Here is an 18,543-nt window from a genome sequence, read left to right on the forward strand (position 1 = left end):
GATAAAAGATCGTGGCGAGAACGAAGTATAGAAATTGATAGTGCAGCACAGTACCTGTTACTGATAACGTTACACCGGTTCAAAGGTCGGAATTCGAAGTTCGAAAAAAACACATTTGGCCAGCCTTTCAGAATTTCCGACCACTGCGCAGCGAACGCTTCGGTAATTAGATTTCCATGGGGTCAATTTTAAATTCGCCGCGATGTTAAATCCAGTTTGAAGCGAATCCTCGTCGACGTCGTCGTAATAACATCCCACCGCGAAATACGGCGCGTTCCCATAGTTGCAGGTTAATGAATATAATTAAGAAATCGCGTTACTAGCATGGGATATTAGCCGAAATAATTATTTGAACGTCATCCGCCGTTCGCCACCCCTTTGTCCCTTTCATCCCGTAAAATTTACATTATCGGTTCGTTTCGGGCCGCGTTATTTGTCACCCACGAATTTTTCAGTATTATCCATGCAACCAACGGGCCAAATAAAGTTTAATAATATTTCCTGCGAGCCAAACCTCGATTTTGGATAGATTTTTACTCGACGTAATATAGAATTTATTTTAAAATACAGTGCGGTGTTTCGCCTTTGGCAACCTTTCGAAAACACTTCTGTAGAAGTTTAAGCAACGGTTGACAGATATAGCGGTCATAAACAATAGAAAATCCAAATTAACTAGTACGAAAAATACCGTTGCGTTCGATAAAGTGTTGCAGAGTATGATTGACGAAGCTCGATAGAAAATTTCTAGAACTATTTGATATTCTTACAAGCTCGACGGGATCTAATATAAACACGGAGAAGCAAGATGGCAGAGATTTGGAAAAGGATTTATAGCCCAGAAAAGAATTCCCAAAGATACGGTTGTTCTTTTTGGTCCGTGTTTTCCCTTAAGTCTTCCCGAACAGCTGGCAGGATACCAAGGAGCTTATTCCAGGACGTGTACGCGCGTCAGGTTATCCAGATTCGCAGGAAACGCGAGCAACCCCTCGGCGTATCGCGCGTCGGTGTTGCATTTCCCTTCGCGCCGCGGCTCGGTCTCGCAGACCGACGCCCAAGCGTTTAATAGCGCAATAACACCTCAACGGCTAAGCCTTACGATCTAAAAAGAAACTAAGTCGACGGTCTGGCTTGGCCAGCAGTCAAATGGCACCCGCTATTCCCGCGGACTTTATTCCCGTCGATTCTGTCCGCCTAAGCGGCCTTCCTCGTGTCGCAACTATAGCGACGCCGCTCGTTTCGGTTTCGAGGGCCACGGTTAAAAATGCACCCGTTCCACGCTTCGACGAACCTTGCTTTTTTTTACTTATACAGGATATACCGAAACATTTTATCCCGCTTTAACGTTATTTCGATCAAAGGATTTTGTAAAACAATTTTTAAAATTTTACCTTCAAAGTATCTTTTGAGTTTAACCATTTTTTTTTTATTTTTTTTTTTGTGTCGCTGTCTTCCATTACTTTCCGATAAACCAGTTTGTTGATAAATCGTATCGTATTTTAAGGATTTTCCCAAACATTTAGCGAACAATATTAAACCGTCGTTTAACCGATTAAATAATTATGAAACAATCCGATGCATCTGAGTTTAGCACGCCGGAATTCGATGCAATAAAATGCTTTCGCAGACGCTTCGACGATTCGACGAAGGTTTGAAGTATTTTCGGAACCGATCGCTGGAAGCAGATATTCGAGGATGCTCTTCCAATGATTGAGACTCTCCTTTGAGATCCGAGCGAACTGGATGTTGATAATCACGGCGTCCGAATTGCGGACCGATGACGACGACAAACCCACGCGAGAGAGCCTCCGAGATATAATTCGTTATTCCGTTGACGTTAAGGAAGTCCGGTCCATGAATTTTATTCTCGCAGAAATGCTTCGAAATATTAATCCTAGAAAAAAGAATAATTATTTTTACTGTTCTCTGTCTTTCAAATAATCTGTTTCGGTATTATGTTTGTAGTAGCAGTAACACTGATGAGATCGTTTCACGAGGTCTGAAAATTGTGATAACCTTCTGGACCATTTCGTGTTCGATGGAGATTAATTTATAAATATATCAAGGACCACGCTTGTAGTCAGAGGCGATTAATTTATTGCAGCATCGAGGAAATATATTCGGTAACGATCGATTCGTTAAATTTTAAAGGAACTTACGACTAATTCGCTAAATGGGAAAAGACGGAGTTGAACGCAAGGGTTGGAAAACCATCAACCCTATACGTCCCTTGGTTTTATCTCCGCGCAATAATCGTTTACATTCTTTTCTTTTTTATAGCGACGAAGCGTTCCACTGGAGTTCGCTAATAAAATAAGATTTTTGCTCGTAAGATTAACATATTAACGAGCCGCGCGAAGCGAACTTTCCAGGTTCGCTCTTTGCGTCTTTATCTGCCTCTCTAGATGGCCATCGCGGAATTCTAGGTGGCTTTCTAGTCGCGTCGAAGAATAAAAGAAAAAATTATTCTACTTTTCATTAAATATCCATTATATTCCCCCCGTCAAACGCGACGAACATCTGAGACATTTTCGTAGATAAAAATGGCATACAATGGCGAGTTTGGCTCGTTATAAGTCCCACCAATCTGTTCTGAGTTTAAACAAAATTAAATATAGATTTGAAAAATTACTCGCGCGGTTTAGTCACTGATGAAGTTACGAGGCTTCTTCCGTGCCCGGTGTTTCATTAATTCCGCGAAATCTATCGCGGATCCGTGATTCTGTTGTGCACTGTATTACGGCGAAACGTGTCCCGATGACGGCCGAGCGCTGATTTCCCCGAAAGAAATAATTTATCCGAGTCAAATCGCGCAGAAGGGCGATTTATCTGTCCCGTGACGCGGGCTTTCCGCGCCGGAAAAATATTACGTCGCTTATCGCGGTATTACTATATTGCCAGCGTGTAGTATATCAGTACAGGTGACGCGTCACTGCGTCCCTTATATCATTTCGCACGTTCCTATCGCGTCGCGAAATATTCTTGCAGCCGCGTCGCTCCGCCATTATTAATTAGGCGACATGAATCACGCGTTCGGACGGAACGCACGAAATTCTTATCCAAAGGAAAATTTCGAAACCGAACAAAAGATAAATAAAGCGTTTCTCCGATTATTCAGCGTATAAGACGATTAAATTTCACGAATAACGTCGCACGAAATGCTTCGACGATACGTATTTGGTATTTTGCGAAAATATTTTTAATTTTTAAAAAGGAAAGAATTGAGTTAAGGTTGTCCGTTGTTCGAATAAAATGTCGTCCGTCTTTGTTCCGGGGAAAATTCGTCACGTTCTTCCTCGATCGATCGGGATTTGAATATTTCGTCGAGGCTGCTTTAGGAGTCGAGTGGAAGTTTCTTTTCTTTCTCGTTTTTGTTCGTTTTTTTTAATTAAACACAAAGGTACTGAGTGTCTTTTAAGCGAAGGCAAGTGAGATTGAAGTTTCAAAGTTCACCGGTGGCTGCTGGAATTAAGCTGCTGAAAGAGTGAAGCGAAGTTTAAGGGTTCGATCGTGTCGCGTTTAAGTGCACGGAGGGGGTGTGCTTGATAGAGCAATGGAAAGATGATTTAAGGAACTTGAGAATTTGTAAGCTGATCGTGTTTAAATCAAAGGACAATGGTAAAATATGACCAAAATCTAGTTTCGCCTGCAAAGAATTATATTCTCTTCCGTTTGGAACGATAACAAATAATTTTCCAAAACTAACCATCAGTGATTTTGGACTTCACACATCTGGATCTTATCAGTTAGAGCAAGCACCTAGTTTTCATGTACGATATAAATATTGATTATTAGCAATAAAATAACGTTTAAATTTTCATATTTCATGCATTCATTTTAAAATATAAGCTCATTTTAGGTAAAAAATTTCCGATATCTTACCCTGTGTGGAACTCACTTCGTCTACTTTTTTCATGACATTCCCATTATTTGCAGGATAGAAAATTGTGCTTTACAATATCTTAGAACATGTGGAATTATATTCTATCAATATTTTAGGTGCCGGGCGAACTCAGATTTTGCTCATTTTCTACCATTATCCTTTAAATGCTCTCCTCGATAACGAGTTGACGAAATTTTAATGAGCACAATGGACCGAATTGTGCCGAACGTATCGCGGACGTTCACAAAATTCAAACGCTTCGGAACGTATTAAAGTTTCAGGGACAGCGAGTTAAAATTTAATCGCGAAATTTCCCTGAATCGTATTTGATACGCGGCCGGAGGCAAGGAAACGAATAATATTTTAATAATAACGATTAAATAACAGTATCGCGATGACGATACGTTAGCCGCAGAAAGAAAAAATAATAATTCCATTGAAATTAACCAATTTACATTCGAATGAAATTTAAATATCTCGCGGATAATAAAAAGATGAAATATAGAAATTAACGAGTACCTGTCCGGGTCGAATTTAAACGTTGGAATTACACCATAACTGATGAGAAATTAAGTTAATACTAGCCAGCGAAGTAATATCCGTTTGAATTAAATAATACAGGTTACTCTAAAATGTATGAGCAGCCGGATTAAGATTTGAATAAACAAGCTCGCCTATCCAAATACACTACTCAAAGTAATCAAATTTTGTTTAATCCATGAAACAGAACTCGATGCTTTATACATGATGAGTCGTTTGATTACGACACGTATTAATTAACATTTATCCGTTATTCGTTAACGAAAAAAGAATTTTCAATTATAAGTGAAATATTTCATCGAGCTTATCGTTTAATATGGAGAGACTTTCGCACGATAAACAGCATCGGGCATCCCATTAATCGGTATGATTTATGACTTCGCGACAGGAATGTTGCTTAAATGAAATAAACATTATTAATAGTTCGTTATGTTTTACTGTTACAATAAATGAAAGCCTCGGTATTCTAATCTATACGAGCGTACCATACTTTCATGGATAGGAAATAGAAGCATTTAGACCGTTGAATCATTTTCAGGACGTGACAATCTATAGTTGTTTAAAGTCTAAAGTTATCTAAATAGCTTAACGGGGCAAATAGCATTATAGTCTATGATCTAGATCGCAATGTGAAAATACGGTGAAATTTGAACAGGTAGGTAACGAGACTAGCGGTAGTTGGCACGCGAGACGTATTTATTAACTATAGATGAATTATGCCAGTCATCCATTCACTCGCGTGGTCACTAGCCCCTGTTCGAAAGAAGATTGACGACCCCTGCTTAAAAATTTTCTACGTTGCGTTATGAGGTATCCAACCTATAACGAAGGAAAGTACTTTAATTTAATAAAAAGGTTTCGAGTTTTGATCGTGAAATTAAAGACTAATTTCTCAATTTGCTTATACATATGTTCGTTGGGGTATATACTCGTTAACGTGATTACGGTAGGGCACTGATAAACATCGATAATAGGATATAAATAGAAAGGTAAGCAAACGTAACCTTCCATTCCGTGAGCGCGGGAAAGACGACGACGCGCGACTGCGCCCGAGGATCCGACCCGACTCGACCCGAGTCGATGCTAAACGATTTCGCGCGACACGACCCGATTCGATTTGCCGCCGCCCCGACTCGACACGACTCCGCGCGACTCGACCCGAGTCGGGCATCGCTGCGGCTCACCTAGTCATTTCGTAGGATCATTCAGTCGCGGACGTGTTCACGAGCTCGCTCGGCTGTTTGCAGCAGATTCAACCGACCAGCGCGAGACCGGCTGCGACGGACGTAATAGAATGAAGGACATCCGGTCGCAGGTGAGCTACCCACGGCATTCGCGCGACCCCGTTACGTTATCCCGAGCAAAAGTCAAGGCTCGAAGCCGCGTACGCTCTCGAACCACGTGGATACGCGATGCCAAAACCGCGGAATTTTGACAGTCGTTTCCGCGACCGCGATTCCTCCAAGAATAACGAGCCCGTACACACGTGACCGTTTGGCGCGCAATTTTCGGACAAAGTTTTAGTAGCTCGAACACGTTAAAGGGAACGGTTTATGAAAACATTATTACGATTGACACGACTACTTAATTTACAACGTACTTGTTATTTATTAAAATAGTGTTTATTTTATGCGTGTACACCACGAGAATCAGCAAAAAATGGAGAATCGTGTGCCCCTCAATCAACAATGCAACTTTTCCTTGAAACATTTGAAGTGATCATTTAGCAAGACTCACCTTGTATATTCTGTGTTCATTTAGTGCAATGTTCTTTAATCTGGAGTTCCCGATCTCTCTACAGAAAAAAGAAAGCGTTTATGTCGTGGAATAAGAAACATTCTCGTAGTATTTTATTGTTCTTGCGAAGGTCTTTTAACCAAAAGCACTAACAAATTGGCACACTTATCTACGTATTTTTTCTTAAATAATTAATTCGTTGAAGAAGCACGCCAACCAAAGTGATTCGATGGAAAAAACCAAGAACTTTTAGCGTCCTTGATTTTTCGTGCTTAGTAAGAGTACTAATATTTTTACAAATTTTGTACCCATCAGCATATTTAATTCTTAACTAATTTTAAATATTGTAACGTCCTTATAATTGTTAGAATTGTTCGTAAATAATCGCAATTTACTTTCCCAGTGATATAGCACTGTTTCTTTGCTCCTTGCGTTGTTTACAAGCTTAGTATCGAGCCAAAGAAGAAAGCAAACGATTATTCGTTGGCACGATGATAGAGTGACCCTTGGATCGCTCGGGTCGAAACTGCCGGGCACGCGGTGCCGATTAAAGCGATCCTCGGATCGATCGCGGCGCTATATACGGTCTCGCTGAGAGCGAATCGTCTGCGATGTCCCTCGGCAAAAGGCGACGAAATCAGAGACGAGAGACCAATGGACTTGTTGCACCGTTCGATGCCCGATCAGTCGGTGTCGTCATCGAAGAAGACTGACATAATCGAGCTCTCGACCTCGCGATTCGAAGAGTTCAGCGTCCCAAACGCGTCGATATATGCGACCCGTCGCAAAAATAACCGTGCTTTGAGAGAAAAATCGTTCGATTCCGTTCGAGATATATTTCTTTAACGGTGATGCAACGATTTTTGAAAGCTTATCGTATGCACTATTCGTGGAAACAAAATTCATTTCAATCGGACATATAGCGTTGACATAAAAAATTCATGAAAATCCCGTCTGTTTCGGCGCCATTGAAGAGACACAATGCCTTAATTGCTTTCAAGACGCTTCGAGCCAATGACTAAACTCATTCCCTGTCCAGTGCATAAAAAATGACTCACGGCTGTCTACCGTGACGCGCTTCCGTGTATCACTTCTGACGCACGAGACCTTTTTCGGACGCAGCCGCCTTGACCGACCGGAAGTACTGAAACATTTCGCGGGAAAACACATTATAAATTAATATTGTATTAACCTATAATAAAAGAAAACAGAAATATCTCTTTTGCTTAAAATATATCGAGCAATAAGTTGGTACAATTTATAAAATTACTGACGGTTCAACCGATCCTCTTAAGAATTGTTAATAATGTGACAGCATTGTCTGGCACACACGATCGCTCTGTCGCCGATGATTTAGTATTACGTGTAAATAATGTCCGTTTAACCGTAGGCCGCAGAAATTATTGCCGAATTATCGTCGATTTTCGCAGTGACGTCATCTGTCATTTTGTGCTACATTTTGACGTTGACATTATCGCCGTTTTGTTTATTCGTCTATCCGGCAAAGTATAACTAATTAACTTATTATTTGCGCAGGATGATATATCGCCGGTATCCTCAATATTTGTAACGTTTCGTATCAATGTCATTTTATTCGCGCTTTTATCGATGAAAATTATTTCCAGTTCGATTGGTATCTCGTTAATTATATCGCTATTTTCAGTCGTGTTCCGACGAGTCTCTCTTTCTCTCTTTCGAATTTGCAAAACATCGATGCTTCCGTTGAAATTCAAAGTTCTTTATTCTTCTATAACCTACCTTACGTTTGGCTCGTAGAAATTCGATAGGATCAAACACTAATAAAGGATTACAGATTTAAAAGTAAAGAATATCAAGGGTAAAAAAGTATACCTGCCAACGTGTTGAAATTGTATTTTTCGTGGAACCAAAGTATTTCCAACAATCGAAAGAGTTGTTTGTTTTTTCGATCGTTTGAAATTTTTATCTAGATTTTGTCCAACTCCGTCGAAACCCTCGTAAGCAATCGGTGCACGTGGTCCGAATCCGGCTGCCATCTTTCGACCCTGCCGGCACACGAGGTTCCATTTTTAGATTCCGGTTAAGGTGACGATTAGACGGCCAAGGGAGACCTCCGCGCGTTATCTCGTTCGCACTTGGACGACAAAAAGCCATTTCTAACCGTCCCACGCGATCTTAACATCTTCATGGATACTGGTATAATTCAAGCGCACTGTCGCCCAAAAGTCACAGGATGCAAAACTCTAGTACTCCGATGCAAAGTATTAGTTACAAAAATTAAAGAATAAACTATTCGTCCGTTGCCCGTTGAATAAAATTAGAATTTAAATTATAAATTTTACAGTATTTCATTCATGTGAAGTAATAATCATAGTATGGTATTTTTTGAAACACGCAGCGCAGGCTTTTTGTCGCATGCTTCGTACGTGTCATTCCACGCCAAATCGATCAATTATTCCAGTCGATATCAGAAACTTTATTGAAATTGAAATATGGTGTCCACGTAAAACTAAAAGGGTGTTTTTTTAGTCGTGCTGGTTCCCCATTTGTTCGGGGAACGCAAGCTGTTGAATTTCGCAATTCTTGCTTATTTAACTATCGACCATACTCAGTCTGTTTTCTGTTCGTAATGTATCGTTAACTTTGACTTTTAATCAAAAACTAGCTTACGAGAATGAAATTTGCGAAACACCAACGATCGCGATTATGCGATCGAAGGTTAAATGTCAATTGACGCGATAGTAGTTTTTCCGGGGGGCCGAGAAATTAATTTCGCGCCGCGACGCCAGTGAAATGTCAGCGGCGTCGGCCTTATCGCGCACGTCGGACGAAAATTCTGACACGGAAAAATTAATATTGCATTCTCTCGTCCGTCGGAACATCTGTAATTACGGTGCGGCATCGAGGAGCAATTAAAATGACGCGCGCCTTCCACCGGCCGACAGGAAAAGATTAATACACGTATTCTCCGCTCTACATACGTCTCTTCATTAAAACTTCTCTCCCCCTCGTTATAGCTTGCGTTCAAACACTTACAGTCCCTCTGGGTTTTCTCATTCCTTTTTACCCCCAAGCACAATCGACGTGTAAAAATCCACTTGCAAACGGTACGCGCTCAACTCTCTTTTTACATTGTAGATTCGTTCCAAAAACACCGACTGAAATTATGTGGCTTATGACAAAACGAGGAATTTTCAAAAGTCCTGTGAAGAGCAAAGAATGACGACTAGCTGCTACGGTGTTGAATCAAATTTTGTAAAATTTTTAAAAAACCGACCTATCCCTCCGAATCGGAAATTAGTCCCTTAAATATTTAATCGTCGTGAGTTTGAGGTTCCGTGAGATTCTGAGGTGGTCGTCGGTGACCGCCATGACAGTCAAAGTGTTAATACCCTCGAAACGCTCTAGTTCGGCTCGGCTATTCGTGACAACTCGTCCAAGTAACCCGGAAAGCCGGGATTCGAATTCCAGCCCAGGGAACTTCTGAACAGACCCTGGGGGAGCAACGAGCAAAGGTGGCGCGTCAGCGAGACTAGGACGCGTTTTATTTTTAGGCAAACACTGTTTACTAAGAGCCGGAGACCCGTCACCAATGATAATTTATCGCCACGAAATGTTCCGCGCGCTGATCTATGGCTCCGCGATAATCTAACGTTCCTTGGTCTCTTCCTTCTGCAGATATTTGGTCGCTGAATAAGCAACCGAGACGCCGGCTGTAGATCCGCTTCGACTAGATCAGCGAATTAGATCTTCGCAATGTTTAACCCGGCGGCGGTGTAATCGGAAAATATATCGTTCTGCAATTAGTTTTTTTCCTTTTTTGTGTTCTTCGGACGTGTAATTCCACAAGGAAAATAGAATGAACCATCGAAGAGAAATGTTAGGCTAAATTAAACGATTGTCATCCGTAAATTAAATTATTCCTCGAATACTTAAAAAAATATCCCAGATATTCGCGGATGAGTCAGGTGAGTGAGCGTGAATCGCCAGGACCAAGAATAGAATGGCCCGCGTGGGCGTTCATTCTTCCTCGTGAATGGACACGGCGCAGTCTTTCGAGTTTTCACGGGTCCACGAGCCCGGATTTCATACGATCGTTAGACGCAAGTGACGACGAGATCTTGGTCCCGTTTCTCCGTAAGAGATCCCCACCCCCTAGACGATCCATCTTAATAAGGGAACTTTTAATCGACGCGTTAGATACTATTTTCAACCAACTATTTTTTATGTTTCGAACGCCCTAATAAAAACTAAAAGTTCTATATTTTTCATTACATTTTGATGAATATGAGTTCAAACATGATCGTATTCGGATTGCTTTTTATTATTTGTTTCTCCAATTTTTCAATCTTGCACCTTCAAATTTTTAAGAGTACGCCAAATTCACAGGACACGACAGTTTTGACTAACAACCGGTGGACAGTTCTTCGAGCTAACATGTTTATAAATATAAAGAGACTAAACGTTTCCGTATAAATGTTCTTACATTTACGTCTATTTCGGCACTTGTGATTTCACTGTGTGCAACCACGTACAAGCTCCACCCACCTGTCGAGCGATTACGCGTCTATTTTCGTGCATGAACTTAACCAGAACATAGTTTCGCTTTTAGGCTGCAATGGAAAACAATTTAAACATTTGTTGCAGTGCAAATATCCCACAACATCTGTAAAGTACAACAAAATAATTTCCTAAACTTTAAAGCGATGTAAGTATCCTTAGTCGAACTTGCTTTACTTCGGCAAGTATGATTATTACCGTACCTACGTACATTCTCGATAATCGAAATGAGTAATCGAAACAGTAACATTTTTGGCGCGCGTTCGATAAGCTCTCAGCAACACGGGGGTCGGAGCCAAGTCGAGCTTGATGCACAACAGGGCTTAATTTATTCGGAACATTTATAGCAACGCAAATTATATCGATCACGTTTAATGTGAAACACGTCGCCGGACCGTTTAAGTCCGCGATAAAAACAAACGGTGCCAACCATTACTATATACTAGAAAAATTTACTATCGACCGTTTCTTTCTATGTTCTTCTCTGTCGCGTTTAACGATGGCCGAGAACGTCGCGATAAAGAATTATATCTTCTTCCGCGGTAACTACAAATGGCAAAAGCGTCAAAGTAGCCAGTACATCGATGGAAAATATTGAGCTTAGGGTATAGTGCACTGTCAGCCCTGTCATGTGACATTTTTATGATCGCAGAACAAAATAATGTTCGTTGTAATAAGAGAGAATGAAAAATATTGTGTTTCGAACCGGAAGATGACATATACCGAGGTCCCTTAACAATGGAACATAATCTTCCTTCTGTTCACGATTTACTGACCAATTGCAACGTATTCGTGGTGAATACCAATAAAGTTGAATTAATATCAACCAATCAAATAAAATAGAAAAATTGAACAAAGTACCCCAGTAAAATGTTATAAGAATTTACGCAAGAATGTCAAAATAAAAATCTTATTCTAATCAGTATCATCAAAATTCATGAAATTTGATGACCATAGACCTAAATGAACAATAACGCTGAAAAGGGGGATATTAAAAGAGAGAAAAGCGAAGGATGGGAGACTTATTGATCTGGAAAAATTTATATATTATGATCACGATATTTGATACTTCCGTGGATACATAAACGGAAGAGAAAAGAGAAGCTCCGAGGATTCCGTTTATCCCTCGAAGCGGACAACGATGTTGCTCTTGGACATTATTATCAGAATCGATCTATACAGGGTGGAGCCTTTAAAGAACAGAAGAGTGGAGGACTTCGTAACGCATTAACTATGTCAGACGACTTGACATAAATATTCGAATAATAATGTCGCCTGTTTGTAGTAAAATTTATTCAAATACGTGTATTAAAACAAATAACATAACATAATTAATGCGTTGTTGAGTAACGTGACTTATTACTTTCTTACTCTCCTACACGTAGAGTGTCAGCCATTTTGTCCCGATTGCTGGCAATTCTATCTATAAGTGTAGCTGTCAAATACGAAGTAGCGCCTCCTAGGGAAGATTTACTATATTGGCTTGTTGTTTTTGGACACGTATTCGCAAAAATTATGCTTCAACGCTTCGCCACATGCACATACACTGGCTGTATGTGTGTGTGAGCGTGTATGTAGTTACTTGCTAAGTTTGAAACTAAACTCCATGTATTCATAGATATATTACTGTACCCATTCGTTGTCATAAAATAATGTACTTCCCCTTCTTCAAAAGTTTCAAAAAAATGGCTTCGTCGTCCTGGAGAACTTCCTCCAACCGGAAGAGGTCGATGAGCTCAAATTTTGCGGCGAGGAGTTCACAAATAACTTACCACCGGAAAACGAACGATGCGTTTTCAACACGGTAGGATTGCAACAGGTGGGAATAGAACGGAACGAAGTGGTTCAATTGTTTGCATCCGTCTCTAAATTTAAATTTCGAAATCGTAATTCGTTTCAGGCCAAAGATAAATATTTCCTGGACAGCGGTAATAAAATTAGTGTTTTCTTTGAATCCGAAGCACTGGACAATGACGGTAAACTGAAAGTCCATCCCCGAATATCCTTAAACAAGGTAATGTTCGAAGTTGATATTATACATTGACAATTGGTGACAAATCGATTTAACAAAACCACAGGTAGGCCATGCGCTTCACTGGCTTCACCCGACGTTCAGAAAATACACATTCGACGAGAGGGTGAAGGAAACAGCGTTTCAGTTGGATTATCAAGAACCAGCTGTTTGCCAATCGATGTACATGTACAAAAATCCGGGCGTTGGTTCGGAAGGTAAAATAAAATGGGGATTAAAAAAGCGAATAAAATCAAACGTCTCGATCGTTTTATTGATTTTTACAATCTAATCCGAATTACATGTCTTTTAACTTAATATCAATGTACTTTCTTTTTAATCAGTTATCATGCACCAAGACGCGACGTATCTATACACCGATCCAATGAAACTAGTTGGTTTCTGGATCGCGCTGGAAGATGCTACTCAGGAAAATGGATGTCTATGGATCGCGCCAGGTTCCCATCAAAGCGGTGTACATAGACGTTATATAAGAAATAAGGATGCAGATTCCAAAGAACTATTAATTTACGATAGCGCGGCACCCTGTTATCAACTTAGTAATTTTCGACCGGTACCGGTCAGTAAAGGAACCTGCATCCTAATTCACGGGCAAGTTGTACATTTCTCGTATCCAAATAAGAGTGACAAGTCGAGACATGCGTATACGTTTCACGTGATCGAAACGCAGCACGTGTCTTACGCGAAGGAAAACTGGCTACAACTACCTCCGGGAGGATTTCCTAAACTTTACAGGAATTAAATTCGTTCAAAGGTACGCTCGAATATCAGAGCGTACTTGATCAAAAAACAAATCGAAGGACTCGATACAGCACCGCTTGTAATTTTGGCTGTGTATTTTTATTTTTGTCATTGTACAAAAGTTACTTCTTGTATTATATAGAACTGTTAATAAAAAATTGTTAAATATTTACTCCATATTTTTTACAAGTATACAACTGACTGGTTCAAAGAATATCACAGTTGTTAAGTGACACGGTACACTCGTGACACCGGCGTTAATTAAACAAAACATGTATACATACTTTTTAGTAAAGTATATCCGAAATTAGTAAAATTTTTATCGATTTATGTGTACGCTTAGTTAGATCTATAGCTTGTTAGTCTACAGAAATGTGTACTGAGTTCTTGTAACTGGCGCAAACCTGTTTTCAGCACCTCCTCCTTCTGTTTCATGCAACAGAATACGTCGAGAGGCGTTAAACCATCGCTATCAAACTGCTTTGACACCTGTTTCCCCTCTGGGAGAAACGTTATCAAAGTTTGATGTAAGTTGTTTATCATTCGATAATCGATACGAGAATCGTGAACTTGCTCTATCGCGCTGAAATAAAAAATTATTATTACGGTAATATACGATCGTATCGGTGAGTACGTTAATACATTACAAAAAATGAAACAAGTCACTATCAACTATTTTTTCTATTAGATGTCCGTTATAAATTTTCAATGGATAAAGGAGTTTTCGTGATGCGATAATTTATTTAGTGATACAACTCTACACAAATATTATCTTTAAAAAATAATTCACTAATTAATTACTCACGCGCTTAGAGTGTGCAACAGTCTATTTACATTAGCTGCTAACTCAGGCTGTATTTGCTTTAGGTAATCCGGAGTTGGAAGGGGGTTTGGAATAATATAATGAAAACCACACGGCATTCCCACTGCTTCAGCTGCCAATCCACTGTACAACATAAATAACAGTATGCATGAACAAACAAATATCGTTGTCGCATAAAGTCGTCGCTCCCCCCCCCCCCCAACTATTTAACAGCATCATATAAAATTTAGTTCAAAAACTTACCACATGTCACGAGCAAAAATATATGCCGCTTCAAAATACTGAAAAGCTTTCTGCGCTCTACGTTCACGTTCTTCGATATTATTTTCAATTCCAATCGCATCGTGTAATTTCTCCTCAAGTAGCTGAGATTCCAAATCGCGACACTTCTGTTTCAACTCCTAAAAAATGGCATTATGAATATAAATAATTTTATAGAAGTTCAATATAATATCATTGAAACAATTTTAAAATCAATTACATCAATTTTCTGGAATACTTGTACCATCAAATCGGGATATTTGTTTATATTAACCATCTGGCTCAAATCACTGCATCTATCCAAGATATACTTAACATCCTTTAATGTTCTTTCACCTATGGGGAAAAATTTGTATTTACATCACTAGAGACACTCTAAATGAAGCATGCCACTCCGTTGCTACAATAAAATTAATAAAATTACCAGAAACATCTTTAAATATTTGTAGCAATTCTTTCAAAATATCTTCTGCTTTTCTTAAAAATGATTCGCTTACTGCAGCTATCCAATGCTTAAGTGCACATTGTAGAACAGTTATAACTGTCCAAGGTGGTTTTATAATAACATACTTCTGCCAAGAGTCTCTATACAATTCATACATTTCTTTGCTAACTATCTGCAAAAAATTTGTTTATGATTGTCGTACAATATTTCTTTTATAACATCACGTATTTTATGAACATTTTATTTGTGCCTATTATACTTGCCACTGTCAAAAAATCTTTCATTATATTTTTTGCATCATCACATATTTTATTAGATATACGTAGTTCTTGATTTAAAATCGATACAGGGTTTAAACTCGATTCTTTATCCTGATCGTTATCGTTACGAGACAAATTATTTGAATGACTAGACATGTTCAAATAATCGATTTTTTCGAGAGGATCGTTCCTTCCAAGTGTCACAATATCGTAAACCATCGCTTTATTGCAAAGATTTATATCGTATGATAATAAAACCTACGTTGAAAATAGAAACATGACCTTAAAATTGCATATATATTAACTAAAACATATGTATTATATATAGTCATTAACTTACTACAGATTTTTCCAAATCACGAATTTGTAAACATGTCTGTAGAATCTCGTCGTCTGGACAATCAGTTATGAATTTTTCTTTATTTCTTGCAACATCTTCCCGTCTTTGACCGATTATACGTGGATCTTTAGAAGAAAAGAGTTTATGAATGTAATTTATAGCATTTCTTGCTTTCATGGGCAGCGTTGCTGATTTTGTTTTGCCATTACCGCCTTTAATATAATCAAGTTCCTGTAATAAAACATTAATTTGCAAAGGTTTAATAATAGACAACAATGTCATCGTTACGACGCGCGGTGTCCATTAATTCCAATCAGAATCTAACGTCGGACTCGCGTATTCTCAAATAAGCTAAGCTAATGATTTCGGGTGGAGGATAAAAGGGTTTTGTGAGAATTTGCGTTTTGTAAATGTTTATTATTCACGTAACTAAGGGAGACTACAGTAAGTTGTGTTTGGTCGAGGTTAGGATTGTTTGCCCTACCATAAACCTCGCCTAAGAATGAGAGGAGGCGACAGACTGCTTCAGTGTTCAACAGTTATTATTTTTGTTATTAATATATTACTTACGCGTATAACGGTCCATGGTATTACAATTACTGGCTGATCATAATTTTTAAAAGTAACATCTTTTGCCGATTCAACAGCTTCAATATTTGACAAAAATACATTTGTATCAACAACAATGTACAGTTGCCTCTTTCCTTGCTGTTTTAATAATGGTGAACAATTTAAAACATTGTTAGTTATGCTGCACGATATATCCGCATTATTTTGTGTACAAAGCTGTGATCTGACAGCCTGGACCTAAGTAATGAAAATCAAATTTATACTTTATTTCTTAAAATTTATAGATAAACGTCCCAGTAAGTTAGTAAAAGTTTGGTTATGTAGATTCAGGGAAAAATACATTAATATTTATTAGCATGTATGTAGCATTACCTCAAAGGTAATTTTCTCATCTGGCATTGGTTCCCAATCCATTTCTTCACAAAAGGATTCTTCATTGGCTTGTTTCACTAGGTCGTCTATTGTTGTTACAGATTGTTTAGGTAATTTTTCTGTTTCCTCAGACTGATTGTTACATGAACTTTTATTAATTAACGTTTTATTGTTTGAAAATCGATCTTTCAACCGTGTCAGCCTAACTTCTGCATTTTTATGAATATTTGGCAACTTCTTTACTGTAATCGTTAGAATAACAGAATGAAATTTTAACTTCCAGTCATAAAATATTACTAAAAGTATTACCATATTTTTTTACTGAGACAAGATTCTGCAATGAGTCACATTCAGAACTATCATTCTTGCTAACTTCTAGAGTTAAGCTTTTTCTCAATGCTTCCATTCGTTCCTTTCCCAAATTTTTCTTAAAAGACTTAGACATTCGTTTTTTAGATGTGATTTCAACCAAATTATTGTCATCTTTTTTTCTTTTTATCACACTCTTGTCAGATGCAACTGTAATTCAAAGCAATGTAAATAATAATTTACTTTACTTTGAAAATAATAAATAAATAAAATACAATATAAAATAATAAATAAATAAAATACAATATAAAATAATTTCACTATACAATTACCAAGGTTCTGTTGTTCCTTGTTTTTATTGCTACTCTCTAAAGTAGGCGAGAAGTCTGAAATAGTATTTTGTTGAGTATATGCACTCCTATTTCTTAACCGTTTAAGTTTAACATTATTATTATTATTATTGTCTTCACTATTTTCTGTCATTTTTATATTAGTTGTACTATTTGAATTTCTTTCCTGCATTTTCTTAAGAACCATTTGCATTTGTGGTGTATAAGTTGTCTTTATATCTGTATTACTCTCAGAATTTGATGGTGATGATGTAGTTTTATTAGATTTTGAAGGTGATCTTATGTTAGAATATTTATGACTTTGGATTTTAGAAACATTGTTTTTTTCTTTCTTCTTAAGCATCTTTTCACGAATAGCTCTCATCTGTGGAGTCTCTTTTTCTTCATTGGTTTTTTCCTGTGTCTGTCGAAGAAACCTTTTAGCAACAATTTTTTTTCGTTCATTAGTTTTTTTTTCAGGTAATTTGGATTGACATTTAGAAACACCCTCATCTTGGAATGAATTTTTACATTTCTCAACAGATTCTGGTGATTTTTCTGTGGCCTAAATGACAAAAGTAAATTTAAAATTAAACTTTACTTTCCTAAATAGAGCAGAAAAATTCAACAGATATGGCATTATTAATATACAAAATTTCGTTTATTTTACATATTACAAATTAAATGTTTTGAACCAATAACAAAATGAAAATATAATTATTAATAGCAAAATTACAAATCTTGCATAATCTCCTAAACTGAATCTTTGCTTTTATCTTCTATAAATTCTCCTTTGTGTGTTTTTTAGCATGTATATAGAAAATTACATAAGAAAATGTTGAAAAACGAAATCATACGAGATGCCAGCTATACGGGATAAGTTGTTCGAATTATTAACAAAGACTATTCAAATTGATAAAGTATTTAAAATAAGCGCACGTTGCTAATTAGTAGTCAACTAAAGAAGCTATTCTGTAAACACGATGATAATTGTACAAATTGTACGTATCAAAGAACTGTTAATTGCATAGTGTGATTAATACTGATAATTAGAAAATTATACAATACTTCTTCAGGATGGTCCTCTGGTGGTTCTTTCCAAGAAGACTGTTTTGTTCTCATGTTAAAATAATACACTCTATCCGGGTGTGTTTTTGAATTTAAGACAAGCCAATTTCTCGGTAATTTTCGTTTTATCATTTCCCAAGAGATTAACAGATTAACTGCTCATAATGCAATAGTAATGTTTAATAGTAAAACAAAATTCACATCGATGAAAACCGGTTGATTTTCAGTAAACGCAAATCCTGTACTACGTATCATAACAATCTACGTATATCTCACGGAATTCTAACAAACGACATG

The 18,543-nt window shown here is 37.9% G+C and overlaps 2 protein-coding genes across 3 annotated transcripts; one reads left to right on the forward strand and one right to left on the reverse strand.

The window, feature by feature from the left end:
* Positions 1-5,577: 5,577 nt before the first annotated feature.
* On the forward strand, positions 5,578-13,639 carry Phyhd1 (Phytanoyl-CoA dioxygenase domain containing 1). Its single transcript, XM_076766409.1, has 5 exons — positions 5,578-5,735; positions 12,372-12,515; positions 12,597-12,710; positions 12,775-12,925; positions 13,052-13,639. Exons 1-5 carry the CDS (start codon positions 5,715-5,717, stop codon positions 13,468-13,470), a joined length of 849 nt encoding a protein of 282 aa, XP_076622524.1. The 5' UTR covers positions 5,578-5,714; the 3' UTR covers positions 13,471-13,639.
* Swt1 (Swt1 RNA endoribonuclease) lies at positions 12,956-18,539 on the reverse strand. Of its 2 annotated transcripts, none has more exons than XM_076766387.1 (12): positions 18,255-18,539; positions 17,182-17,727; positions 16,850-17,059; positions 16,541-16,782; positions 16,169-16,405; positions 15,599-15,829; positions 15,262-15,516; positions 14,978-15,170; positions 14,774-14,889; positions 14,536-14,693; positions 14,275-14,415; positions 12,956-14,052 (listed from the first exon to the last, which is right to left on the reverse strand). In XM_076766387.1, the coding sequence occupies exons 1-12, from the start codon at positions 18,376-18,378 to the stop codon at positions 13,809-13,811; spliced, it is 2,697 nt and encodes an 898-aa protein (XP_076622502.1). In that variant the 5' UTR covers positions 18,379-18,539; the 3' UTR covers positions 12,956-13,808. The 2 variants fall into 2 exon arrangements, with proteins under 2 accessions (XP_076622502.1, XP_076622500.1); XM_076766385.1 differs by having other exon boundaries at positions 17,182-17,743; positions 18,247-18,539.
* Positions 18,540-18,543: the final 4 nt, after the last annotated feature.

The sequence above is a fragment of the Colletes latitarsis genome, chromosome 6 (genome assembly GCF_051014445.1).
Source record: "Colletes latitarsis isolate SP2378_abdomen chromosome 6, iyColLati1, whole genome shotgun sequence".
Lineage (NCBI taxonomy): Eukaryota > Metazoa > Arthropoda > Insecta > Hymenoptera > Colletidae > Colletes > Colletes latitarsis.